The 26,631-nt window shown below is 41.2% G+C and overlaps 1 protein-coding gene across 1 annotated transcript in view; it reads left to right on the plus strand.

The window, feature by feature from the left end:
• Positions 1–20,466, plus strand: part of LOC138513002 (olfactory receptor 5AP2-like) — a 150,141-nt gene extending 129,675 nt beyond the window's left edge. The window contains exons 2-3 of the mRNA XM_069627718.1: positions 12,478–12,548; positions 19,278–20,466. Of these exons, the coding sequence (XP_069483819.1) occupies positions 19,297–20,229 (933 nt within the window). The 5' untranslated portion in view covers positions 12,478–12,548; positions 19,278–19,296 and the 3' untranslated portion in view covers positions 20,230–20,466. The remainder of the gene's footprint in view (positions 1–12,477; positions 12,549–19,277) is intronic.
• The last annotated feature ends 6,165 nt before the right edge of the window (positions 20,467–26,631 follow it).

Consider the following 26,631-nt stretch of genomic DNA (forward strand, 5'->3'; position numbering starts at 1 on the left):
GAATACGTGTTCCTTTCATGTCTGTTTTCGAATCTCAGATCACATGTAAACACAGCATCATTGCAGGTTTCATTTAATATCACAGTAGAGAACATGAGTTGGGTGGGTTTTAGGCAGTCCTCAATAGAAAATAATTTAAAAGCAATCTGCATTTCACAAAAAGGTGGTCTAGGCGTTGGGAGTTTGTTGAGAGATTCCACTATCTCTGTCAGACAGATCAGCAATTTTACTTTGGATATATGCAGTGGAGCAGCTTGATAGTATTCACAATCATACAGAGGAATATATGTATTTGCCACAATGTTGGGGAACAGGAAAAAAAAGAGGGGGGTGCTGTCAAAACTGGCCATGATCCTAAGCGGTTGGCATTAGTGGCAGGTTGATTTGTAACCAGCTTGGGCACTGAGTGGTAGGGCGTAGGAGGAATTTGTGTTGGGCAAGCTCAATTAAATGGGCAAACTCACACAAAGCAAAAATAAACCATTTTGGGGAACAGAAATAACATTAAGGTGCAGAAAAGATTGTTGGAGGTCGTGGTGATCAAAGACAGTGGACATTTGTGGCAGGTTAATTGGCTGTGTTATGAAACCTATCACCTGCTTGACTTGAGCATGCCGAGAAGAGCAACGAGGAGGAATATGCACTCTCACATAAAACACAAGCATTTGAATTGATAAACAGAAAAAAATGGGGGTGCTGGAAAAAGTGTTGGAGGTGGTGGTGATCACAACCAGTGTGAATTAGCTGCAGACTGACTGGCTGTGTGATGCAACGCAGCACCTTCGTTAGCACACTGAGCAATAATATAGAGGAGCAATCTACACGGGGCATAATGGTTTGAATGGGCACACTCACAGATAACACAAGCAGATTCATTGTTTTGTAGGTGCTGGACAACTTGTTGGAGGTGGTGATGATCACATAAAGTGGGCATTTGTGGCAACTTGATTGACTATGTGGTGGTGTGATTCAAAACACCACATGCGTGAGCATACTGAACAGCAGGACAGAGGAGGAATCATCACTGTGCCAGCTTGTTTGAATTGGCCCACTGACGCACAACAAAAACACATTAATTACTTTGCAGAACAGAAACATGTTTGGTATGCTGTAACAATTGTTGGACGTGGTTACATTCAAAGGTGGAATGCTTGTGTGGCACATTGAATTGATGTGTGATGCAACATAATACCTGCTTGAGCACATAGAGCCAGTTGAATTGTTTTAGAGAAACAGAGAAAGAGAACAAATAGGGGTGCTGTAAACATTGATAGTGGTGGAGATTGCAGCTGGTGGGAATGAGTGCAATTTGATTGGCTGTGTAACACACCACCTGCTTGAGCACTGAGCAGTAGTGGATAGTTGTGGTGGGACAGTTTTGTTTTATGAGTGTACACACACAACACAAGCAGTTGAAAAGTATTGGAGCAGCAGAAAATAATGTGGGGGTGCTGCAAAAAGTGGTGGAGCTGGTGGTGGTCACAGGTGGCTGGAATTTGGGGCAGATTGCATTTCTGTGTGTTGCATCATATCACCTGCTTGAGCACACAGAGCAGAATGAATGATGAGGAATCTGCACTGGTCCACCTTGTTTAATGGGTGCACTCATGCAAACACAAAATCTGCATGGGTAGTAGTAGAGGTCAGGAATGGGTGTTGTGGCAGCTTGTTTGAATGTGTATACCTGTTCACAACAGAAGCAGTTGACTTGTTTTGTGGGACCAAAAATAAAAGTGAACGTGCTGGAAAACATTTGGTGATTACAGGCAGTTGGCATGTGTGCCAGGTTGATTGCCTCTGTGATGCAACACACCACCTGCTTGTGCACACTGAGCCGTAGGATGGAAGCAGAATCTGCATGAAGGCCAGCTTATGTGAACGATTGTACTTGCACAACAGGGAGCTGAATAATTTTTGGGGATGTGAAACCTTTTGAAGGTGCTGGAGCAATTGTTAGTGGGGATAGTGAGCACAAGCATGAGCAATTAGTGTCAGGTTGATTGGTTTTGTGATTCAACAGACCAAATGTTTGAGCACTGAGCAGTAGAACGGAGGAGGCATGTGTGATGTGCAAACTCGTTTGGATGGGCACAATCACAAAAAGCACAATACGTTGAATTGTTTTCTTTGAACAGAAATAAATGTGTAAGTGCTGGACCACTTGTTGGAAGTGGTGGTGAACAGAGGGAGTGGGCATTTATTGGCAGGTTGTTTGACTGTGTGATGCAATACACCACCTGTGTAAGCATACTGAGAGAGATAAGACACACCTATATACAAAACAAGCAGTTCAACTGTTTGGGGTAAGAGGCAAGCATGTGGGGGTGTTGGAAACATTCATGGAGATGGTGGTGATCACATGCAGTGGGCATTTGTGACAGATTGAATAGATGTCTGGTGCAGTGCATTACCTGCTTGAGCATACTGAGATAAAAGGGGACCAGAAAGGAATCTACGCTCTGCCAATTTATTTGAACGGACACACTCATTCACAAAACAATTGATCAAATTGTTTTGGAGAAACAGAATGACATTGGGAGTGCCGGAAAAATTGTTTGAGGCAGTGGTGATCACAGCTGGTGAGAAATGTTGGCAGTTTGATTGGCTGTGTAACACAATGAGCTGCTTTAGCACTGAGCAGTAGGAGGTACCTGTGCTGAGATAGCTCATGTGAATGGCTGTACTCAGACACAACATAACCAGTTGAATTGTTCTGGGGGGACCTGGTGGTGATCACAGGTGATGGGAATTTGCGGCAGGTAGAATGGCTGTCCGGTGCATCACATCACCTGCTTGAGCACACTGATCAGTATGGCAGAGGAGGAATCTGCAATGGTCCAGCTTGTTTGAACAGGTGCACTCGTGCACAAACCAACCAGTTGAATTGTTCTGCGGGAGCAGAAACACATTTGGGCATGCTGGAAAATGGGTTGAAGTTGGTGGTGATCAATGGAAGTCGGGATGTGTGACATGAGTTTGGATTTACAGCTCTTGGGAGTAGGTCAAGGGCAGCATAGATATTCTCATTTGTCCATGTTAGAGGAGCAGAATGTTTCTCTGCCTAACACACCAATTGCATCTCCCACCTCTCGCAGGAGTGGGGGCAGAGGCTTAACTTGCACCATGTTCCTGGGTTGCAGGTGTGAGCGTGTACACACAGCTTGTACGTCTTAGCAAAGGTAAATTAGGGATGTGCAGAACAGCAAATTCAATTTGGTGATGCAATTAACATACTAGAGTATTGAGTGCTTGAACCATCATTAGTTGGTCTGAGAGTTATCGTTTGGTTTAGAAGATATGAAACTCTCAATGCATCAATTACTCATACAACGTACTCTTTCCACAATACCACCCCAAAATAATTTAAAAATTGCAATGTATTAAATGTAGACTTGGATTAATACTGCAATTTTTCTTTGACATCACTCATAATGAACAGTACAAGCGTGGCAACATATTGCTTTGGGAATTTGGGCTATTTTGAATGCATTTCAAGGGTTTTCCAAAAGATTCATTTTGAGGTTTTACAGAGTTGACCAACTTGCCAAATGTGCGTTAGATGCAAGTGAAGGTATTGGTACATGTGTGGACTTTCATTGTTAATGAAAGACATTTTCAGTATCAGTGTAGTTTACATCAAAGCCGTCAAGAGGGTGTGACTGAAGAGCCAATTGGCCTTCAGGCTCAATATATGAATATCTCTGATGAACAAAAGAAACACATACAAGATGGTTCCTCAGGGTAGGAACAATAAAGTGCTGAGGCAAGTCGCAATTGCAAATACAATTGGGCACAGACAAAACATTGGCTAAATGAGAAGTGTGATGTCTTCATGGAGTCAACATCCTTTCTACAGATGCTACATATGCTACCCTGTTGAAACCGCTGAGTATGTTCATCCTTTGCAGATTTTAGAAATGTTTTGACCATATGTTTTACTTTTTATAAAAATGTATGACTCCTATGCCTGGATTATTAGTTGTACAAATGATTGAATGAGAAAATAATATGTACATCTGTGTTGCAAGAAACATGTATCCCCCTAACATTGTGTTACTTTTCAATAATCATCACAGTGCATGGTAGGTTTCAATTGGCATGCTAGCAACATTGCTGGTATGTGTATGTCCTGTAAATATTTACCTGTGTCCAATGTACTTCATGCAAGCTCAATTTCCTTCAACTCCATTGATTAGAGTTGCTTTTTTGGTGTGTAGGTTAAAGATCTAGGCTCGCATTATTGGACTGTGCAAACTGTTAATGTATGATCCACTTAGAAGGCGATTCTTTATCAACCTTTCATTCATTTTGTTTGAGATTCATATTTCAGTTACAAAGTGAAAATAAAATCAATAATATTGTACCCATTGTGTCCAGTTCTCACTATTGTGTTTGATTCTGACTTGGCGAAACATGTATACAATTTTTCAATTGCAACCTGAACTATGTTTTATCCATTACAAAGCCAAGTTCCATGGTGTCACACAGAGATCTAGTTGTAGTGATAAATACTTTTGTGAACACATTGAAACGCGATTTGCTCGTATTCACAAATCTCCAAGGAAGAATTAGAATGACTCACACGTATTTACATATTTTCTTACATCCTGGTTTGGCATTATTCTCCTTATAAACCATGACATTCTGGACAATATTCACATAAGTATTGAGGCTCGAGTTGTAGGACAGGCATGTGTAATACAAATATTCTAAATATAAAATATAATGGAAGGTGGCTCTAGGAAAGGTAAAGGGCTAGGTGGGAAGGGATGATGTTAACACTTAATTATCGACAACTCTGCAGTAATATACTCAGAAGGTGAATGGCTCTGCCCTGGCAACCTTGTGACACGCAGGTGGCTCTGGGTAAACGTCTTTAAAACAGCTGGTGATTCCATTTTAAATTCCTTATGGAAGTTCAAACTGGTGCATAGGTACCTCTGAGCCTGCTTGGCTGTTCAACCTTTCATCCAAATTACAACCTGGAGTTATGAGTTTTGTTAGGTTGCAGGGCGATGAGGTGATTCTGAAATTGAAGAGTTAATGTGAGAGAGCTGGAGAGAAACTGCAAACGAGAGGGATTGGTAACTTTTTTGTGTCAGTTTATCAATTCTGATGTGAATTTATTGTTGTGTGGCATGTTGGCTTATTGTCTTTGCTGTTATCAATTTGTTTCACATTTAGGAATTTTAGAGATGATAAAATAATTGATCAATAACTATGAAAGGGTGCTGCGTTATTGCGTTGGCTCCTGCTTATCTCTGCCATCTGAATAAACATGCTAGAGACTGCTGTTGTAGTGAACTAGCAGCCAGTAAATGGATATTCATACAGCATCTTATTTGATGGGGAACAGGCAAGAGTCCTGCTTTATAGTGGTTGTTTCTGGATGCTTTTTTGAAGACCGCAGACTGTGTTGTTATTTTCTGTTTAGTTTCATATATACACTGCAGGAGAGGGTAGTGAAGGGTGAATGGGGAATAGGGGGAGGAGGGTCAGACAGTGGTAGAGAGGGTGGCAAATGGGGCTGTTCTGGAGATTCCTGACATGATAATGTGTAGGGAAAGATCAAATGGTAATGCATACACGTGACAGAGGAGAAGCTGCGGAATTAGCTCAAATGATGAAGCACCTTCAAATAACCTGGTCTTTCATCCATGGCACAACTACCTGGATGGACCAATGTTGTGTTGTATGTGAATGTGACTCCAAATAGTGTTTGCTGATTTGATTATTCTGGTATGCAGGTGCACATTTCCTGATTGTAGTGACAGAATGCAGCCAGGGTGCTGAGTGACATGCCAAACAATTATACTTTGAGGAGACACCTGGTCAACAACCATCCCACTCACCTGTAAATGGACAATGGGAAAAGAGGGAGTTAGAAGAATTAGCTGTCTTCTTTTGGGATATAAACATGTCTGAGTGGGCAACTCCCCTTTGTGGCATAGAATTACATAGTTTTAAATTTACAACACTCCTGCGTGTGGAAGCCATACATAAATTTGATGAAGCAACCCCTTTATTTTATGAGGGGAGGGAGTGAACAATTCAACTATGTGAATGACTGACATTCTAACATTGTCAATCAAGAAGATGACATGTTATCTTGGGCTTAATTTAGCTGTATCGCAAAATCATACAGCGGGAAGTTGACACTCCCAACCACGGCATTCTCTTAAATCAGGCTACCAAGCTATGTGCTCTACTGAGTCAGCTCTCTTCAATGTCAGTAACTACATCTCTTCCACTCATCATGCTAGCCATTTGTCTATTCTTATTCTTCTCAACCTCTCTGCTTCCTTCAAGACTGTCAACTACTCTGACCTTCTCTCAACACTAACGTTCCTAGGTATCAGGAATAGGGCCCACACTAGGTTTGCATCATATCCTGCCCACAGACACTTCTATGTGACCAAGAATAGCTCTACTTCCCCACTCATTCCCCTTACTGTTCTTCCCTAGGGTCAGTCCTGGGTCAACTTCTCTTCACTCTCTCTATACCTCTGCTCTTGGCACCTTGATCTCCCCCTATGGTTTCTCCTATCGACTCTTTGTTGATGACACTCAGATATTCTTATACATTCCATCCTTATCTAAAGAGCTATGGTCAACATGTTCTAACTGTTCATGCTCTACTCAACCAAGACTGAAGTTCTCTAATTCCCATCAAAATAAGCTATATCTTCCTCTAGCACTCTTCCATTCTTCTCTCCTGACTACCTTACCTACTTTACTTCTGCTTGCAGCCTTGGTGTTGTCTTTGACCCATCTCACAACTTCCTGCTCTTCATCTCCAAATATGACTCTATGGCCAGACAATCTCTTCAACATCAGAAAAATAAGACATCTTCTTCCCTTCAACACTGCTAAGCAGCTAATCTCCTAGTTAGCACTTTCTCAATTTGGCTGCTCTGCCAGTCTACTCTTTGGCTTCACGACAAAGTTCTCAACTTTGCTAACAAGTCACTCTTCAACATTCCACGCTACACATTCACCACCCCAGCCCATCATCAGTCATGCTGGTTATCTGTGAGACAGAGGGCAAAGTATAAACTAATTCTCATCATCTTCATAATTATACACAGATTTGCCCCGCCCTACATACCAGCCCATACCACTCCCTACTCTCTCCCTCGCTCCCTACGATCTTCCTCGGCTCACCTCCTTGCCACCTCTCATACTTCGTGCGCTAACCTCTTATTCTGCTCTCTTTCTCTCCTCACTTCCTTACTCTGGAATGCCCTTCCTCTCCCTATCTGCACTACACCCACTCTTTCTCTATATAAATTCAACCTACTAGCTCTCCTCCTTTCTGAAGAACCACTTGCGTATCATTCTACACCACCACATTTCCCTGTTCTCCTCTGCCCCTAACTCTCTATGAATACCTCATGGCACTTATCCCTCATTCCTTAATCCTAAATATTTCTCCACTTCCCGTTCCTATGTCAGGCTCTTCTGTCATTATCCTGTGTTCATGTTTCTACCTCCCCTGCATCAGTTGGTCGCGTATCCACATCATCTCACCCATTGTTGAGGACACTGGTCCTCCACTCTGTAAATCAATGATAAAACTTTTGAATGCATTTTTGTGCCAGAAATGCATTGTTTTCCCTGTAATGTTCATTAAAAATATAAGTTAAATGATAATACACTAATTTCCAACTGTGGTACTATACAGCTACCAGAGTCATTAGCACCAAATAACAAACCCACTCCACTTTCCTACATCTGAACTCACATGGACAATGAGCCATCATCGCTGAATGCGGTCAGTGGTGATTTGCCATAGTCTGCAGGCATGTATTGTGACAGTACTTATCATCAACATTTTAAATAATGGCCTACACTCAGTGTACCTTTTGTTGTAATATGGTACCCATGTCTCAGTAAACCAAATGTCACACATTTCTTTATTGTCACTCACCTTATTTTGCCTTCCCTTGTCCATGGCGGCCATCTTTGTAAAGGATTTTCCTTCATTAAACAGGACTCACAGGCGTCCCATTGAATGAAGGACAATCCTTTTTTTTAGCACCCCGGGTTACAGCTTTGGTAACCCGGGGTGCTAATAGACTTAAGCCCCCATTCCAAGGACTGGGGGTTTGGCGCTCTGGCTGATAACTTGGGCTGCCGTGCCCTTAATCCCCGTTCCAGCCCTTAATGCCACAGAAGTGACTAAAATGTGAAAGAATAACAGGTGGAGAAGGGGAATGGGTAGGGAAGAGGTGAAAGGACAAGCATACATTTTAAAGTACTGAAATTGTGAGTGAAGGCTGTCACTGTGATGGGGAGACATAATAGAGGAACATTTAGCAGGAATGAGATGATTGGCTTTACTGACCTGTAAGAGACAGAAACTGGCGAGTTTTTAAGCTGGCATTAGAATGAAGATGATTTATTTAATTATATTTTTGTTCGGCATTGACACTACCCAGAGCATCTTGGAGCACCATACATGATTCAAGAATGTGAAATGTGGGTGGTCAAAGGACAGGATACGAATATTAGGAGTGATATACAATAGCATGCGAGATAGAATAGATGGATTATATATGCAGAAACAGGTATGTATTCATGCTTTTTCAGCAAGTGGTTATGGAGAGTGCAGTGAGGATATTATGTGGTAGTGTGTTGTATGCTCTGTGTGCCCTTTGAGGAAACGCTTGTTTTTCTGTGCTTTAATTTGCAGAGTGGAATGTCTAGAAGATGCAGGCTACCTTGACTGGTGTTTGTGTGGGTGATAGGTTTCAGTTTGTCATGACTGTAAGGTGGGGTTTTGAGGTAGATGGCTTTGAATAATATTTGTGATTTTAAAGGTTGTTCTCCATAGTACAGGGAGCCAGTGGAGCTGGGTGAGAGCTTATGTCATATGTGAGTGTTCAGGGATGTGGAGGATGCGTCTTGCTGAGGTATTTTTTATGACTCTCATTGCGGTGAGGGTGCTCTTGGGAAGTCCAGTGAGAAGAGCATTACCATAATCCAGCTTGGACAGAACCAGTGCTTAGACTGTGTCACCAAAGTCAGCAGGTGGAAGGATGTCTCTTATCTCGCAGAGGAGGTGTAGTTGTAGGCTGCATGCTTTAATGCCTGAAGTGAAGGAAAGATGGGGACAATGGGGTTGAGTAATCATTTGACTGGTGTGGAGAGGAATATGTTTGGGTTGTCCATGGGGAGTTATTTGATTGGGTGAGGTTGGGGTTTTGCTTTGGTGCACAGATGAGGTGGTATTCCTTTTTCGAAGCGTTGCGTTTTTGGAAGTGAGTGGCCATCCATGTGGTAATGGTGGAGACACAGTTTTTGAGGATGTGGAGTTTTTGAAGAGGATGAGATTTGAAAGCATATTTGTGTGTCATCTGCGTATTGGTGAACGTGAAGGTTGTGTTCTGTCTGAGAAATTCCACATGTTGGTTAAGGAGGAGAGGAAACAAAGTGGATCCTTGCAGGACCACATTCTTGATTGGGGTGAGTTTATATTTACAAGGGGGAATGGTGACAAGTGCTATTAGTGAGTAAGGAGGTGAGCCATTTGAGGACATTGTCTGAGAGTTTCATTCTGTGTGATAGACTGCTGCGGAGAATGGTGTGGTTAATTGTGTCAAGGTCTGCAGAGAGTTCAAGGGGCATGAGCAGGACAGCATCTGCTTTGTCTGTGATGTTATGTAGGTGATCGAGGATGTGAAGTGCAATTGTGCTATTGCTGTGGCCAGGTCAAAAATGAGATAAGAAGGGGTTGAGGAGGTCTGTGGTAATGTGTTGTTGGAGTTGCATTTGAAGAAGCATTTCATGATTCTGGTGTGTAATGGTATGATGGTGATGAGGCAGTAGTTTTTGGGACACTAGTTGATTATGTTTAGTCAGTCTGGGGTGAGGGTGGTGATGCATTTGAATACAACTTGAGGTGTGCATGCATCATCAAGTAAGTGTTCAGCTTTTGTTTTGGCTGTGAGGATGACAAAGGGGGACTCTGTCAATAGGGTGAAACATGCCTCATGTGTTTTAGAATGTTTGGGAGATGAAGTGGTAGTGGAACAGCCAACAGAGAGCACTTGTCTGATGTTGTATGTTTTAGAATTGAAGTAGTCTATGTAGGAGTTGCATACTGAAGTGGATGGCCATGTGGAGGCTGTGGATGGTGTTGAGGATAGTGATTTCATAATGTTGAAATGTTTAGGTGTACAATTGGCTGAAATCTGGAGTTCTTGGATGTAGTGGGTGGCGTTGCCATTGTATATGGCTGCTTGGTATTTGTTGCAGCAGTGTTTGAGACATGTTCTGGTGGGGGAGGGACATGGGTTCTTCAGCCAGTCTCTTACAAGGCATTTGCCTTCCTTCTTGACCATAGTTCATGGTGCTTGTTGCAGCATTGTTTGATTTGGGAGGGGTTATTTTTTCATGTGCCTGACAGTAAGCCTTGCTCACGGTGCTCAGAGAGGCACAGCTTCACCTCAATGATAAGGCTGACTAGGCTGAAACACGTGTGTGGAGTTGCTGTTGGTAATCTTGTTCAGAGGAGAATTGCCTAGCATGTTGGTGCTGGACTGCTCAGGGTAATCCAGACGTTGACCCCTTGCTCATTGTGCTTAAAGAGGCACAGCTGCACCTCACTGATGAGGCCCAACTAGGCCAAAACAAGTGTCTGTGGTTGCTGTTGGTACTCTTGTTCAGAGGAGAATTTGATAGCATTTCGGTGCTGGATTGCCTAATTGGTTGGGACCAGACTGATATACAAATGGATATTTCTCCTGTGCGACAGGTACAGTGAGCTAAAACGTGATTGTAGTCCCTCACGAGTGAGCACATTCCCATGGAACAGTTTATTTGTGCTTGGTAGAGGGGCTCCCAGAACATTTTGTATATTATTATTATTATTATTATTATTATTATTATTATTATCACTGTTATTATGACTATTGTTTAGGGCATTTGTGGAGCGCTGTCCTAGCTTCAGGAAAAACCTTTAGCAGACGCTTCCATACACCCTCATGCCCTCCACATGCCAAATGAGGATAAATGACAAACCATAATTTCCTATGAAGGGTGGAGAAGTGAGATAACATAACACTGTTGGTGCTGGCTAAAAACAGTGATAGACATGGGTCACATATTGTAGAGTATACAAATCATAGAGCATAATCATTTTAATCACTGCAATAAAGGCTTTGCCTGCTGACTTTAATTAATCTGCCCTCAGCAAGTATATATTTTCCTGGTAGGGCTCACTATTACTATGATGAATAAGAAATGGACGTGGGGAAACCATAGGTTAGAGGTGATGTGTGTGTTCCACTGCTGTGAAAGTCTCAACGTGAAGCCATTTCAGGTGTTGCATTAAGACATTCCACTATTTGTTTTTTGCATTGGGCTGAGATTTAGATTAAAATCAGAATTTAGGCAATGACAGAAACATAATTTGTTCCACAAAACATTTCTCTATAACAATACAATGTTGTCTGGCAAAAGTATTGCGATATCAAATAAATAAAGCTTGTACAGATGAAGTCATAGATAAGCACAATGCCGTCCACCAATGTATCAAACTTGCCATCGACATTTTTAATCTTGGCCCTTTGTCATAAGGTCACTAGTTTCATATTGCTTAAAGCATACTCCCATGCATCTCTGCCAAAAAATATAACTGGGAACAACTTGCAAATAGTGGTTGTCATCCTGAAATAGAATAGAAAGTATTGACTATATACATTATTTTGTTCCTGACTCTTGCATTCATAACTATGTTTATATTTTGGTTACGTGGTGTTGGATTGTTCTTGGTGTTGGATTGTTATTTTTTAAAGCAGATCCAGAGTCTTTTATACATTGCACGGTGTAAAAAATATGTTCAAAAGCACTACAGTACGTATATTATTAGATATTATTTCACTGCACTTTATGTTAATTTACAACGTATTGCTTTTAGTTTGAGAATGATTATCGAAATAAATGCAGGAATGTGACTCACAAATGGAGGAAGCTGATGTTTGCTTTTCTGACTGATCCCTGCTCGGCATTTAGACAGATGCCATCTGCAGTTCAATGCTTGGTCAAGGTCACCATTTTATTTCAGGGTCTGTGTCAGTGGAGCTGCTGGCTGAAGTAGGCATTTCCTGACAGTTAAAACGAATAATACATACAAATGTCTCTCTCGAGTACAGTGTGGCTATGCAATATGTTAAAATAAAACTGGTCAGTAAGTGAATTTAGAATGTCATAAACAACCACATACTGGCATCCACTGATCACTTTAAACCATTAAAATACAATTAGTAGAAAACTCACTAGAGAACTCTAGATCAAGTAATTACTAACAATGTATCACAATCTTTCAACTGACCAAATATTTTCCTATCTGCATACTTAACACCAATTTTAATAATTCAATTGTAGATCTATATATTGTCTTTATTGCTACATCTTTTCAGTGACATGGAACTATTTTGTTAAAATCATGACTTTCACATGTTTGTATTACAGTGTGAAGCATGCCTTCTTACCACTCATGAGGAAGAAATATAAAAATGCAAGTTACCACTTCTTCATCCCAGGTACAGTGTTAAAGGGCTATTGTGTTTTTAATACAATTGCTGATAAAACTGTCAAAATAGGACCAATGTAATTGCTGTTTCTATAGAGATTCTGTCAAATAAACAAGCTGTATATGAAACATAAATGGACTCCATAAAGTTGCCAGAGTCAAATGCATCCTCTATTTGATTATCCATTTTCTAGCATGTATGTCAAATTGCTGATGCATGTTGATATTTGTTTAAAATCTTCTTGTTTTGTTGGGCAGTGCTGTTGTTTTTTTAAATGTTTATTTTTTCATAGAGCTATTGATGAGCTATTCAGGTGTTACCAATATATTAAATAGGACTCAATCCCAGCGTGTGTGTCTAACGACCAATTGAACATTACAGCTGAGTTGGAGAAATCCTCAAATTCTTTTTTTCAAACCTCTTATATAAGTGTTGAAGAGACAATTTGGATCCTTTAAAAGTGCTACCAGGATGTGTATGCCAATGTAAACAGAGTGACTTTTCTAGATTTTTTGCTAATGTATTTTAACACTTTGCAGTACATTCGATCTAATACTGCAGGGCAAAATTAAAGCTCCCAACTGCCAATATAACCGAAATTGTGTGTTGCAACCATATCAAAGTTTTCTGTGAGACTGTGTTGCTGCTGCTCTCGGAATTGCAGGAAGACTCCTTCTTATAAAAACACTGGAACAACAAGTCAATTGCTATCACTCACCATTGAAAGATGTGTTGGACCTCATCTCACCTATGAGGCAAAAGACAATCAGATCACAGAAAAACTTGTTTGTAGATGCTCCTAATATAAAACATATTCACAGGTGTACGCTCTGTGGCTGAGAGAAAATGGCGCAAACCGGGCCTTAATGAACACAAGCAGGAATGGGCCTCAGCTCAAGCTGAATATAAAAATCAGACCTATTAATCTCGAAGAGAGATTTATTTTTATAACACCAACATTTTTATGGCACTAAATGGCCAAAGATAACTATTTAAGTTACTGCACAATTTAGAAAAGGGCCATATCATTTCTACTGGACCACTTTTACATGGTGTAATCGCCTAATGGACCAATTTACGCTCTTACTTCAAAAGATCAGAAATACCATTGATGCTAAAGTTCCCACAAGTCAATAATTTAAAGAGGTTACAGTTGTTGAAGATGTAGCAAAAAAAGTTCAGAGCTTCACTCCTGGTTTTCATTTAGACCTGTCTAGTCTGCCTAGTTCGGGAAAAGAATTTAGGGGCTGAAAGCAATTACTGTGCAAGAGACATCTGTCACGGGAATATTATCAAAGAATGTTCTCTATGTCTGGTTGAAGCTATCCCCACAATAGTAAATGATACCTTCTCTGTTGGTATAATCCCAGATTTTTTAATGGATACATGTACAACACTTATTATTAAGAAAGCCACACTTAATCTAGATGACCCTGCTATCATCTCATTACCAACATATGTTTCCTCTTAAACATTCTAGGCAAAATTGCTTATTCCCAATTACAATATTTTGTGATTTTACAAAATCTGCTTTGAACACATCAATCTGGATTTTGCCCTATGCACAGTACTGAAACATCAATGTTAAATTTCCAATCTAATATATTGGAAATTCTAGATGAAGGTAAGGCAGGGTTATTGATGTTCTTAGATCTCGCTGCCACCTTTGATGTCTTGGACCATAATGTACTAATGATGCAATTACTTAATGATCTCAATCTGAGTCAACAGTCCTTTTATTGGATCAACTCCTTCATAGGTGGTAGATCAGCTAAGGTAGTGCTCATCCAATCATCTTCTAATGCCCTTTCCCTCCTGAAATGAGTCCCAGAGGGGGCTTGTTTATACCTAATTTGTACATTAAGCCAATTCATGACTTGTTACGGAAGAAACACATTACCTTCCAGATGTATGCTGATGACACCCAGCTTCTGTTCACGTTGTCCTTATACTGTGTTAATGTTTTACACATATGATATAATGACGTGTCCATATTAACTTAATAATCTTGACCAAATTCAACTTTTAAAATAAAGTCTTGTTAGCTCTGATGGGACGGCTGTTCTCAAACAAGAACACGACAAATCAGAGTTACCTTCAAAGCTCCTCCTCTACAGCGAGATTGTCCTATTTAAACCTGTGAACAATGTGCAAACCCCAGCCACCTCTGGCTTTTCCCTCACAACCAACAGCACCTTACAACCAAACTCTGGTGCTTACACAACTGCTACCGTCACCTAAATAAACAATGATCAACAATAGCAAAATTCTGGGTTGCAAATTCAAGAAAAAAAAAAAAAAATTGTATATACAATATTATTAACAATACCTAATTTGTACATTAAGCCAATTCATGACTTGTTACGGAAGAAACACATTACCTTCCAGATGTATGCTGATGACACCCAGCTTCTGTTCACGTTGTCTGTCAATAAGGAGGATGACAACTGCCTGATTAATGATGTATTCAACGTGGCTAATAATTGGATGAAGGATAATTGGCTCTGTCTCAATGATCTAAAAACAGAGTTACTCCTTTTGGCCACCCCGGCCATGTCAAAGAAATTGGGAAAGGCCTATGACTCTTTTGCAATTGGCTCTTATACTATTCCCATTCCTCATAAAGCGAAGTTCCAGGGCATCATCTTAAATTCAGATATGAACAGGAATACTCACATCTTAGCCACTGTAAGTGCATGTCACTATCATATCAGTTTGCTGCAACAGATTAGCCGTTTATAACAGACACCAAAGCAGCCACCATCGCTAGAGGAATTGTGGGAAGTAAACTGGATTATGGGAATGCTCTACTGTAGAGGGCTCCTGCATTTAGTAATGTGTGACTTCAAGTGGTACAACATGTGCCTGCCAGAATAGTATCCAATATGGACAGGCGATCTCACATTTCACCTGACTATCTTAAAGAATGCCTTAAATGGCACTTGCCGACTCGCGGACTGCGATCACAGTCATCCAGAGGGAAGCTGAGGGTCCTCCTACCACACACATCAGACTGGGGTGCCCCATCCCTGAGAGGAGTTTCTGTGCACAACCAATGGATAGGTTAGTAGTCACCATGTTTGTCTAAACATCTGCCTGATTTCTGAAAGGGGGCATCAGGCTGATCTGTGCAGGCAGTTTGAGGGGGACACGCATCAAGGGGAAAAAGAGCACATAGTAAGTTGAGAGCACATTTTGTGTGGAAATACGTTTGCTGTTTTTCTTTTTACTTTTCTCTTGTTTGCTATGTCTTATGTTGATTTAGATATTTTAATAAATTAATGAGAAGAATGGAAATGCTTCTCTGAGAGAAGAAAGACAATGTTGTGCAGCTAATAGAAAGGTTAGCTAGAGAGAAGGTAACATGAGGAGGATTTGAGTACGCTCGTCCCGAGGTAAGGGGACAAAGGAAAAATCTACATTATTGTGTATATACATCTGACTTTTTTGGTGTGGAAGCGCAAGGGTGAACATAGTGTTTATTTACGTGTTTTGTTGCAGGATTTAATACAGGCACTTGTATAAATGCAAGTGTTTCTTTTGCTCTTTTTCTTCTACGCTTTTCTATATCTTTACCTGTCCCTGAAAGTATTGTTAATAATATTGTATATACAAATGTTTTTTTTTTTTTTCTTGAATTTGCAACCCAGAATTTTGCTATTGTTGATCATTGTTTATTTAGGTGACGGTAGCAGTTGTGTAAGCGCTGGTTGTAAGGCGCTGTTGGTTGTGAGGGAAAAGCCAGAGGTGGCTGGGGTTTGCACATTGTTCACAGGTTTAAATAGGACAATCTCGCTGTAGAGGGGGAGCTTTGAAGGTAACTTTGATTTGTCGTGTTCTTGTTTGAGAACAGCCGTCCCATCAGAGCTAACAAGACTTTATTTTAAAAGTTGAATTTGGTCAATATTATTAAGTTAATATGGACACATCATTATATCATATGTGTAAAACATTAACACAGTATAAGGACAACGTTTTAAAATGTCACCGGAAATTGGAACTGGGGAAAAATGTTTTCATCATGTCCTGAAGAGGGCACACATGGTAAGCATTCATTGGACATTTGTACACTTATTTGTTGTCACATTATATGGGAAAGCAATTTAAAAATCATCAAAGTACTTTAGATTTATGGAAAATGTAGAAGAAGGGAGTGTCCCAAAGAGTGGAAGGGAGGGGCCTGCTGTCACAACTGCCCCCTTTGCTCCTTCACATTGCAGTCCGCTATAGGAAACACAAACTCTATATTTTCTCTCTGGGATGGAAGGAAGGGAAGTCATGAAAGTCACATGGTACCCCTGGTGAGTCAGTTATCTTAGCCATCAAGAAAAGGGCATGCAGGCAGGTAGAGGAAACATTACTGGAAGCAGAACAAGAATTAAGGAAAACATTGCAGAGTAGGAGCAACAACCAAGAGCACAACACACCCATAGCGATCGATGAGCGTAGAGTGGTACACATATTCTTTAAAATGGATGGCAAGGTGGTCCAAATACCCCTCATAGGGACAAGGGAAAGGGAGGATGAGGAACATACAAACAAGGACAGAGGGGTGCCAGAGCAGGATTCAATGTATGCAGGGGGTGGATGAGACAAAGGTGATAATGAGTGGGAGTCAGATGTCTCAGAGGAGCCAACCCCTTGGAGCAACAGACATTGACCGATGTTTGGTTCACTAACCTTAGCTAAAACCAGGACACCAAGGAAAGCATTACAATCTAGAAAGGGAGGAATGCATTTTCACGCTCGAAAAGAAGGGAGTCTGCACCTGAGACTGCATTTGCTCATGCCGTGCTTGTTGGGGGTGTACGTACAGTTGTGGTGCAGGGCCCGCAGCATAAAAAGCGGGGGAATATTGCTGCACCTGGGGGGTCATACATTCTCATGCAAAATGACCCATCTTCACACATGACCAACATTGCTGTCCCACTCATGATCTTGTCCCTGTGAACCCTTCCCTTCTACCCATCTGAAAGCTTCCTCATCCCTTTTTATGTCCTTGCATGTCCATTCTAAGCCCAGGTGCCCCTCCCTGTATGGGTCTGGGCTCTGGTTGTACGTCCATGGTGCTGGCTATTACTGCACCTTCAATGTTCATGTTTCCTAATTACTTCTGCACTAACTTTGCTTCTGCTCTCTGTGTCTGTTCTGCCCAATCCTTATCCTTCTCTTGCTTCTGTCGAGAATAATATACTATGTGTGCCTGTATCTCAGTCCTTGATTTTGCTTCTATCCCAAACGCCTTATTCAGATTTGCGTGTACTTCTGTGGGGAGGCCCTTACAAAGCAGGTGATAGAAAACGGGTATGTTTGTGTCCCATGCTTCTCTGGTCTCTAATAGCCACATTGATTGTATCTGTTGTATGTAAGCTGTGGATTTCTCACCTGCCTTCATTGTGTGGGCCATAATAGAGTTCATATCTGCCCTATCAGGCCATATATCCCACAAAAGCATCCACAACTGTGCTTAACTCTGGTTTTCTTAAAGAGACCACCAGTGTGTGTGGTTTTGCGCAATGTCACTCCCTTGAGTCCTGACTTTCCCAAAATCTCATCTGCCTGCTCCCCGAACAGGGAGGCAAGCAACCTTTTCATATCCACTACCGCAAACGTAACTCCTGCTGTGTGTATTTCTAGGACATAGATCCACTTGCCCCGTCCCGCTGTGAGTGAGGGAAAAGTATGCATTAGATTATCCTGATCCATTTGGGGCTAGGACACATACTGCAGTGGAAGAGGAAGGCATCTACCCAATCTTCGTAGCCTTGTGGCAGCAAGAGTTCATTCAGATATCAGAATCCCCATGTAACATGGCTGTGTACCCAGTCAAAAAAGTAAAATGGTCATCTTGGAGAATGGTTCAGGATTTGTGCCCATTGAACAACATTGTATCAGTAGAATTCACAGTGTTCCCTAATCCTGCTGCCATCCTTTGATGAAATATTCCTGCAGAAGCAACTCACTTCACTGTGGTAATAATTAAGAATGCATTCTTCTCTATCCCACTACACCCGGACTCCATGCCCTTTACCTTTACCGCATTTACGTACAGAGGCCAAAGATTCCAACACACTTGCTTGCCTGAAGGGTACTGCGAATCACCAAGTATTTTTAACAGAGTACTACAGATCCCAGGAAACATACAGACACAGAGCACAGTGATACACTATGAAGATGACCTGCTGCAACAATGCAATTTTCAGGAATTATTTTTCTGTCAGCTAAAACAAACCGGTTTTTGCTTTTTTAAAGCTTAGAATTGTCTGTCATTACAGCTGCACCCAAATACCTTTGAACGTGAAATTTTGTTTTGTTTTTACTAGCTGGAAAATGGGAACGCTCTGTAGTTTCCACCCAACTGTTTACAGATGGTTTCTCTGGCTGCATTGTCACAAATGTATCCTTGAAACCTATTAGGCTTGCATGATTAAAATTATGAATATCCTGAAAGTGTACGCTGGTCACAGTTCAGAATAATCTGTCAAAAAGCTCCCTTACAAAAATAATTGTGCAGTTATCTGTTGGAGTTGGACAGGGCAATAGAACAATCACAAGGAATGTGGTAACTGGAGAAAAACAATATCAGATTTAGAATGCATGTATTATACCGATTTTTATTTTTTGAATACAAATGTTATACACATGTTTTAAGTAAGTTGATGGGAAGAAAATCTAAGACTCATCAGAATTAAGGGAAACATCCATCTCATTTGAACCTTATTCTATTTCTTGTTGCAGACTTCATCTTCTGGACAAAATGATAAGACATAATGAAACCACTGTGGGACAATTCATTCTGGAAGGACTCACAAAGAGGGCAGTGCTTCAGATCCCACTGTTTGTTTTGTTCTTACTGGTTTACACCATCACCCTGATGGGAAATGTTGGCATCATTGTTCTGATCAAGATTTCTCTTCGTCTTCAAACACCAATGTACTTCTTCCTTAGCAACTTGTCATTTGTAGATCTTGTTTACTCCTCAAATATCACACCTAATATGCTGGTGAACTTCTTGTCAGAGAAGAAAGAGATTTCCTTTCTTGGGTGTGCCATCCAGATGTTCCTTTTTGTTGGGTTAGGAAGCACAGAAGCTCTACTCCTGGCAGTAATGGCTTATGACCGGTATGTTGCAATTTGCAATCCTCTGCTTTACCATGTCATTATGACAGAGAGACAATATGTTTCTCTCTCATTTGGGGCTTATATAGTAGGATTTTTAAATGCTCTGGTCCACACCAGTTTTACTTTTAGACTGCACTACTGTGCTTCAAACATTATTGCACATTTCTTCTGTGATGTCCCTCCATTGCTTAAGCTGTCCTGCTCAGATACCTCCCTCAATGAGATCATCCTCTTTACTGTGGCTGGAAGTGTTGAAGTTGGATCCCTTTTTGTAATAGTGATTTCCTACATTCGTATCATTGCCACCATCCTAAGAATCCCTTCAAGAGAAGGAAGACAAAAAGCCTTCTCCACCTGCTCCTCTCATTTTGTTGTGGTCACTTTATTCTATGGGACAATTATCTTCATGTACCTCAGACCGAGATCCAGCTACTCCCTGGAGCAGGATAAGGTGGTATCCGTGTTCTATACAGCAGTGATTCCATTACTGAACCCTTTAATTTACAGCCTGAGGAACAAAGAAGTGAAAGGGGCAATGAGAGATGTTATGTTTCGGGTATCAAATTGAATATCACGAGGCTTAACTCAAAGAACTGTACTTAATATCTACTCTACAGAACATACCTGTAGGTTCATCAATTCTGCAATGCAACATATTGAAAAGCATCTTTTTGTGCGTGGAGGGAATATAATGATGTCTTCTTCTGCAGACATTTGATAATAACCACACAGACTGCGTGCATTCATCTTTTCAATCTTACATTTCTTATTGTATTCTCTGATCCCATGATGGTATAAAATAGTGTCTAGATGTGAAAATAAATTGTCTCTAAAGTCATGACTTATTAGTGATATATATTGAGCCATGATTAGTAGTAATAAGTACAGCAAAATCGGCTCTGCCACAAATAGTATAATTTACTTAAAAACCCAGAATTAACTCAAGAAGTCAACCATTGACAATTCTGTGGTTCTGTTTGACTGAGAAATGCTTTCTGTTTTATTTCCAGGCTATACCTAATTTCCTAGTTACATCCTTTCCTCTTTTCCCACATTTTCAGATGACCATAACGGAAGTAATGCCTTTTCCACTAAGATCTCTTCAGAAAGCATTATAATGTGTTAACATATTGCAAAGCTTATCTATGTTAGTACATGTATAAAGCACAGTGTCACTGCTCAGTAGCATTTTATACTTCTGTGTCCTGTGTTCCTAGATATTGTAGCACTCGACACATTCCGAGCTACACTCAGCCTCACCACTGACAGATTTTGTATTGCTGTTTCTTAGTCATTGTGTGTTTCTCTTTCATTTTCACCATGCAGTGTCTTGGTATTTCACATTATTTGTGTCTTAATAGCCAGGATGTTATTACTAATTCAAATGCGCCCCTCACCATGTGTTTTGCAATATGCAGTAAAAACAATAGGGTAATTGAATAATGCAAAGGTTACAGCAAGTTACTGGCAGCAAATTCCTGAACATTTGCCTGGTCGAGCCCCTATTCTGTCCTACCTAGGTGGACATTTGAATACAGTAAGGAATACTATGGTTACATAACAATATGCACATTACACTAAGTCTTACTCTTCCTTCTCCCAGTCCTTCCGATATGAGGAAGCACATCCGTCCTCAGAGACAAGTACCTCAATGATAAAAAATCAATAAAATATTGTTTGATGGTTGCTGACCCCTGGGACTTCTCCCAGTCTGGGGCTTGGTATATACAGCAGGTTCAGAATATCCAGCATGCTCTGAACATATTGAAGGAAATACATGATACTGGCAATGTCCACCATTTGTTGGTGGGTGTAGTTCACCAACTGTAATGGGGAAGAGAAGAACTCAGTGAAACGTGATTACAGAAATGTAATCCAGTCATTACTCGGTTTTGTTCTCTTCCTCTTTCCAGACATTACAAAATAAGGTCATGGCAAGCAGTACACCAGACATTTCCAAGAAACCAGGGTGACAAACATGTACTGTGTAAACAATTGTCCTTTCGTTCAACTGGAATAGTCAATTATTAACCTAGCGGAGGACTTCTAATTCAAAGATGGGCAGCGATAGATCGCATAAAATGTGCAGAAGTTAATGAAAGTGTCAGGGAAATTCCTGACAGTCACCCTAGAAATATCAACCAGAGTAAACCCATTAAAGCCTGCCCCAGTAGGAGGATACTACCCTGATAGATTGCATACGGGTTGGCCTAATGGGGAAATGTTGAAGGGATGGTAGACAAGAGAAATGGCTGTCCTAACCCATTTAATCAGATAGGTCATTGTTGGTTTCTTACTAGCACATCTGGGACCAAATTCATTGGAAGTAGATCCTCCTAAATTCAATTGAATTAAAGGGCTAGTTGTGTGCGTGCTATTCTGTCAAAATCCAAGGAGTTAGGGGAAGAGACCCGTGGCACTCTGTCCTGCGACCCTCAGAGTGTTAGCGCTCGGCTAGGCCCTCATATAAGTAGAAAATCAATGTTACTGGCAGGGGAAAGAGGGATGATGGATGAAAGCTTGGTACCTACAATGCAATGTGAAAATATGGGTAGTATACATAAATCTGTCAAACTACCCCAGTATACTTGGAAAGCATATGTCAACTAATCAAAGGCATTTGTAGGACATGCAATCCAAGTTAATTGATTCTCTGTGTTTGAAGTGGTGGAATAAAAGATCATTTCCAATGGGAGGTACCAGATTGGAAACAGTGATCTAATCATGGACATGGGATCTCAAACACTTTGAATAGCAAGAGATGTGAACTGTGGGAGCACAAGCGAGAAGCAATCTGTACTCTGTCACAGGGTTGCACAGCCAGCTGGTATTGACAGCTGCCTAGGCTAGCGGTAATCAGCCAATACTAGTAGTGAACTGCCTCTCATGTGTCAAGGGGGATGCCGGCTCAGGGTGCAAGAATCTTTGTAAACACTCTTAGGGTGGATTTGCAGTCCCTTTTAAGGACTTTGAACTGATATTGGACACCCTCCACCATTCACTTTAGGCTCCACAGATGAGTTGGAAAGACTTGTACATAAACATAAGCTTCCTCTCGGTCAACCAAGGTCATGAAACGCCTTGGTGATACAAGGTGAATGCTCAATTGGAACATCTCTATCTTGAAGAGGACATCCATGACATGTTGGTTCACCACAAAGAGCAGAATGCAATGTACTCCCCATCCCACTATCATCTGTTGGGACTTTTTGTCAGCTCCTTTCTCTAAAATGTCTTGAAAATGCTCTCACATTTTCTTTAGGGGGTCTCTGGACTATGATTTTAGCTTCAGTACCGAGTCTAGAGAGACGAAAAGGAATATTTTGCATAACCACAACATACAATAACTGTGTCCAGTCATCTGGAATTTCAGTCTCCAAAGTGTCTCCAAAAGATGGAAGGCATACCCCACCGTCATACTCTTAATGTTCAGGTAGGTGGGAAGTTGCTGTGGGATATGTCTAAGCTGATCATGATTTATTTACGCAAGATCAAGAATGTCAGCACAGTTCGTCCTATCCTGCAAGGTGATATGCAGGGCACAAGACCCTTGAGAAGGGAATGTGTTGAAGATAGGCTGTGTCCCGAGTAGCAGGGCTGGGGCATGTCAGCTTCAAGGGACTCAAGAGATTATGGGGGTAATTCATGAATTATTTGCACCGAAAAAACAGGATTTGTGCGCCATTCTGCCCGCAAATCCCCATTTGTTAAACAGGGATTTGCGGGCAGAATGGCACACAAATCCCGTTTTTTCAGCGCAAATAATCCATGAATGACCCTGTTTGTCTCAAACCCTGTAGTGGGTAGGGTTTGGATCATTCTTTTCAAATGGAATCCCACTCTGGCTTCTTTCATTCCTTTGAGAGGATATTGCAGACACTATTTCGATCAGGGCACATTTGTACTGGTACTGGGAAGAACTATGCACCAGCGATAGGCATAGCAGGTGCCCGATTCCCAATGTAACGCAAGTTAACAATTCCATAGTAAGTTCTATGCCCCCTAGAACCTCACTTTACATCTATCTTCTATCTTCAGTAGAGCAGATAATGGAAACCATTCGGATACTTTAGCCTTAGAGTACAATGAGCACAATGAGATAATGAGATGAGATAACTGTGGTATCATGGAATATTGTGGGAGTAGCTAGACACATGCAAGACACATGCACGACCTATACTCGCGGGTTATTCCACCTTGATGGTTCCAGCTTTTAGGTCTAGGACTAAAGTGTGGCACCCTAGTGGAGGGTTATGTACAAGGGTTAGTACAGGTCAGAATGTTCAGACTAAAATACTTGATACTGATTGCACTGATTTGCAATGCCTCCTCATTGAAATAAAGAATAGAAGAGAAGTATTAATTTGTGAAGTTTATAATTGACCGTATGGAGCAAAAGACATGAATATTCTCAAGAGGTTGGAGGGGATAATCTAGAAAGGGAAATAAGAATATAGTTGTAAACACCTGGTAATAATTTAAGGGGGCTATAAACCTCCAATTCCAGCCAATGAACGATCTGACTGAATTTATAGAAGGAGAGGACGGAAGTTCCCACAATTAGTAGGGCCAATTAAGAAACCATCATACAAATAATCCTTACAGTCTGCAGAACTCTTTTTCAAATTGGGCTTGGGGGAGTGCAATGGTTGTTTAGACCACATATCGCCCCATCCCAATTTTATTTTAGTGGAGATGAATGTGGTCCTCTTGGCTACATATTGGTGGATCTGGCAAACTGGAAAACCCTAAAATCCCTAGAATTTCTCATGAGGGGTGAGAGTGATCCTAATGTAATATCTTTGACCATTGCTATTGAATCTATGGTCCATGTAGCTAAATTACTTACTCAGGTGCTATGCCCCTCCAATAATAGCTGAAGATTAAAATAGGAGGAACCGCCCTAAAAAAAAACAATTTGCCACTGGATTATGAAGCAATTTTACCAATCCTTGAAGTTGTAATGATTCCTGATCAAGTTATTGATAGTGCCATGTTAACAACTGCCACATTAATTCCTAACACTCTTGCCCCTTTCTTTTCAACAACCTTAAAAGTTGTGACAGGTCTACAAACTACAACAGATAGTTGGTACGACCATGGGAGTAGATCCGCTAAGGCTAAGATTGTGGGTGCCCTTAAAGATAGAAATGGAGGAGGAAATGAGATGATCAAAATATATAGAAAGGAATAAAAGTTGATCGTAGCAAGGAAGATAAAACAACATCTATTGAAATATGGGACTCTCTGAACAAAGTATTAAATGAGAAAATGCCAAAGATTTTTGGAGGCTGGTTTCAATGGGAAACTGCTTCAGTCAAAACCCGGATCAATTTGCTGTGGCAAAAAATACCAGGCTAGAACATTTCACAGACCTTTACCATGAAACAAGACCTCATTTTTTGAATCTCAGGAGGGAATTTGTTATCCTAGGGATTCAAGATCTTGATTCATCACTGTTAAAATTGACACAGGCAGAGGTTACTGAAGTAGTGTGTAGCCAGGCCAAAGGAAAAGCCCCAGACTGTGATTGTATGCCAGTGGACTGGGATATGAGTGAAACAGTAATATTCGTACCACGTTTTTGGCGTTATTTAATGCTATACTTAAAACAGGCCAGAAACCTCCTTCATGGCAAGTGATAGAGATTGTCCCCATTTTCAAAAAAGGGGATCATGGAAATTACAGGCCGATCTCCATACTAGATGCTGTTAGAGGTATTTTGCTGTATTTTTGAGGAGCTTGTGGGTGAATTTCATGGTATATTGGTGAAGCCTAAATACACAGGACTGCCTGATATTGTTCTTATACTGAGAACATAAACAGTAAGCCATAACTGTTCTTGGTACGTTCTAAATCATAATTTCATCTTCCTGTGGTATTTTATCTACAATACCGCTTTGTCGGTAAACCAGCACACACTTACCAGGATACCAGAAGCGATAAAATACAATCATCACCTGCAGTAATATGCAAATACCATCTGGTTCACAGCTGTCTGTGTTTTACCACAAGAGACCAAGACACATGATAAGTAGTCTGAGACTGATTCACCTCGCTTTTTCTTTGCTTTATAAAAGCCTGGTTGTGAGGGCTTACACTGCTGTGGCAGCTGGCCAGCTAGAAAGAGGGACACTCTTGACATGTTATGCTGAGGCGGACTGGGCCCAACCTTACCCCTCACCCTCATTGAACTATTGCTGTGTGTCGGGGCTGTGAATATTTGAAGCGGATTGGACGCCACCATTAAACCTATTGGTGAGGTGTTGCATATACCAAGACCACTGATCATAATATGGCTGCTGGTGGCTAGGGTGCCCATCTGAGTGGTGTGTGCTGGACACTGCTGTCCTCTGGGTAGACCCCCATTGAATGCTGGGGCACCATGACTGGGGGGTGGTCCAGGCCCTGGTTGTTTTGCTTTGCATAAAGGGGTGCTGTGCGGAGGCTCCACTCTGCTCCCCATGCTGTACTTGGAGAGCATGCAGACTGGCTTTTCAACTATGAGTGGTAAGCTTGACAACATTGACACCAAGGTCACAACCCTGAGCGCAAAAATAGAGCGAGAAAGTGCTAGGGTGATGGAGGCAGAGACAAGAATTGGGTCGGCGCAAGATGATATTGTTGAACTGAAAACACAAGTAACCCCCAAGTCCAAAAACCTCAAATGCCCTCTGCAACGATGTGATGACCTTGAATCTTACTCCAGGCATAATAACATCTGCATAGTTGGGCTGCAAGAGGGGTTTGGCAGGGGCCCATGAAAGTCACGATTCATACTCTCCTAAGGGAACTCTTAGGGGACCCACCCTTCTCAACATAATTTGTGGTGGAGTGCACCCACAGGTCAACGGCGGTGAGGCCTAAGACTGGGGCTCCGCCTGGCCTGTGCTGGTCCACCTGCTGAATTATCATGAACATGATGTTATCCTTTGATTTCCAGAGAGAGGAACCCTCTCCGGTATGAATC

Source organism: Ambystoma mexicanum, chromosome 12 (genome assembly GCF_040938575.1).
Source record: "Ambystoma mexicanum isolate Mex_15411 chromosome 12, UKY_AmexF1_1, whole genome shotgun sequence".
NCBI lineage: Eukaryota > Metazoa > Chordata > Amphibia > Caudata > Ambystomatidae > Ambystoma > Ambystoma mexicanum.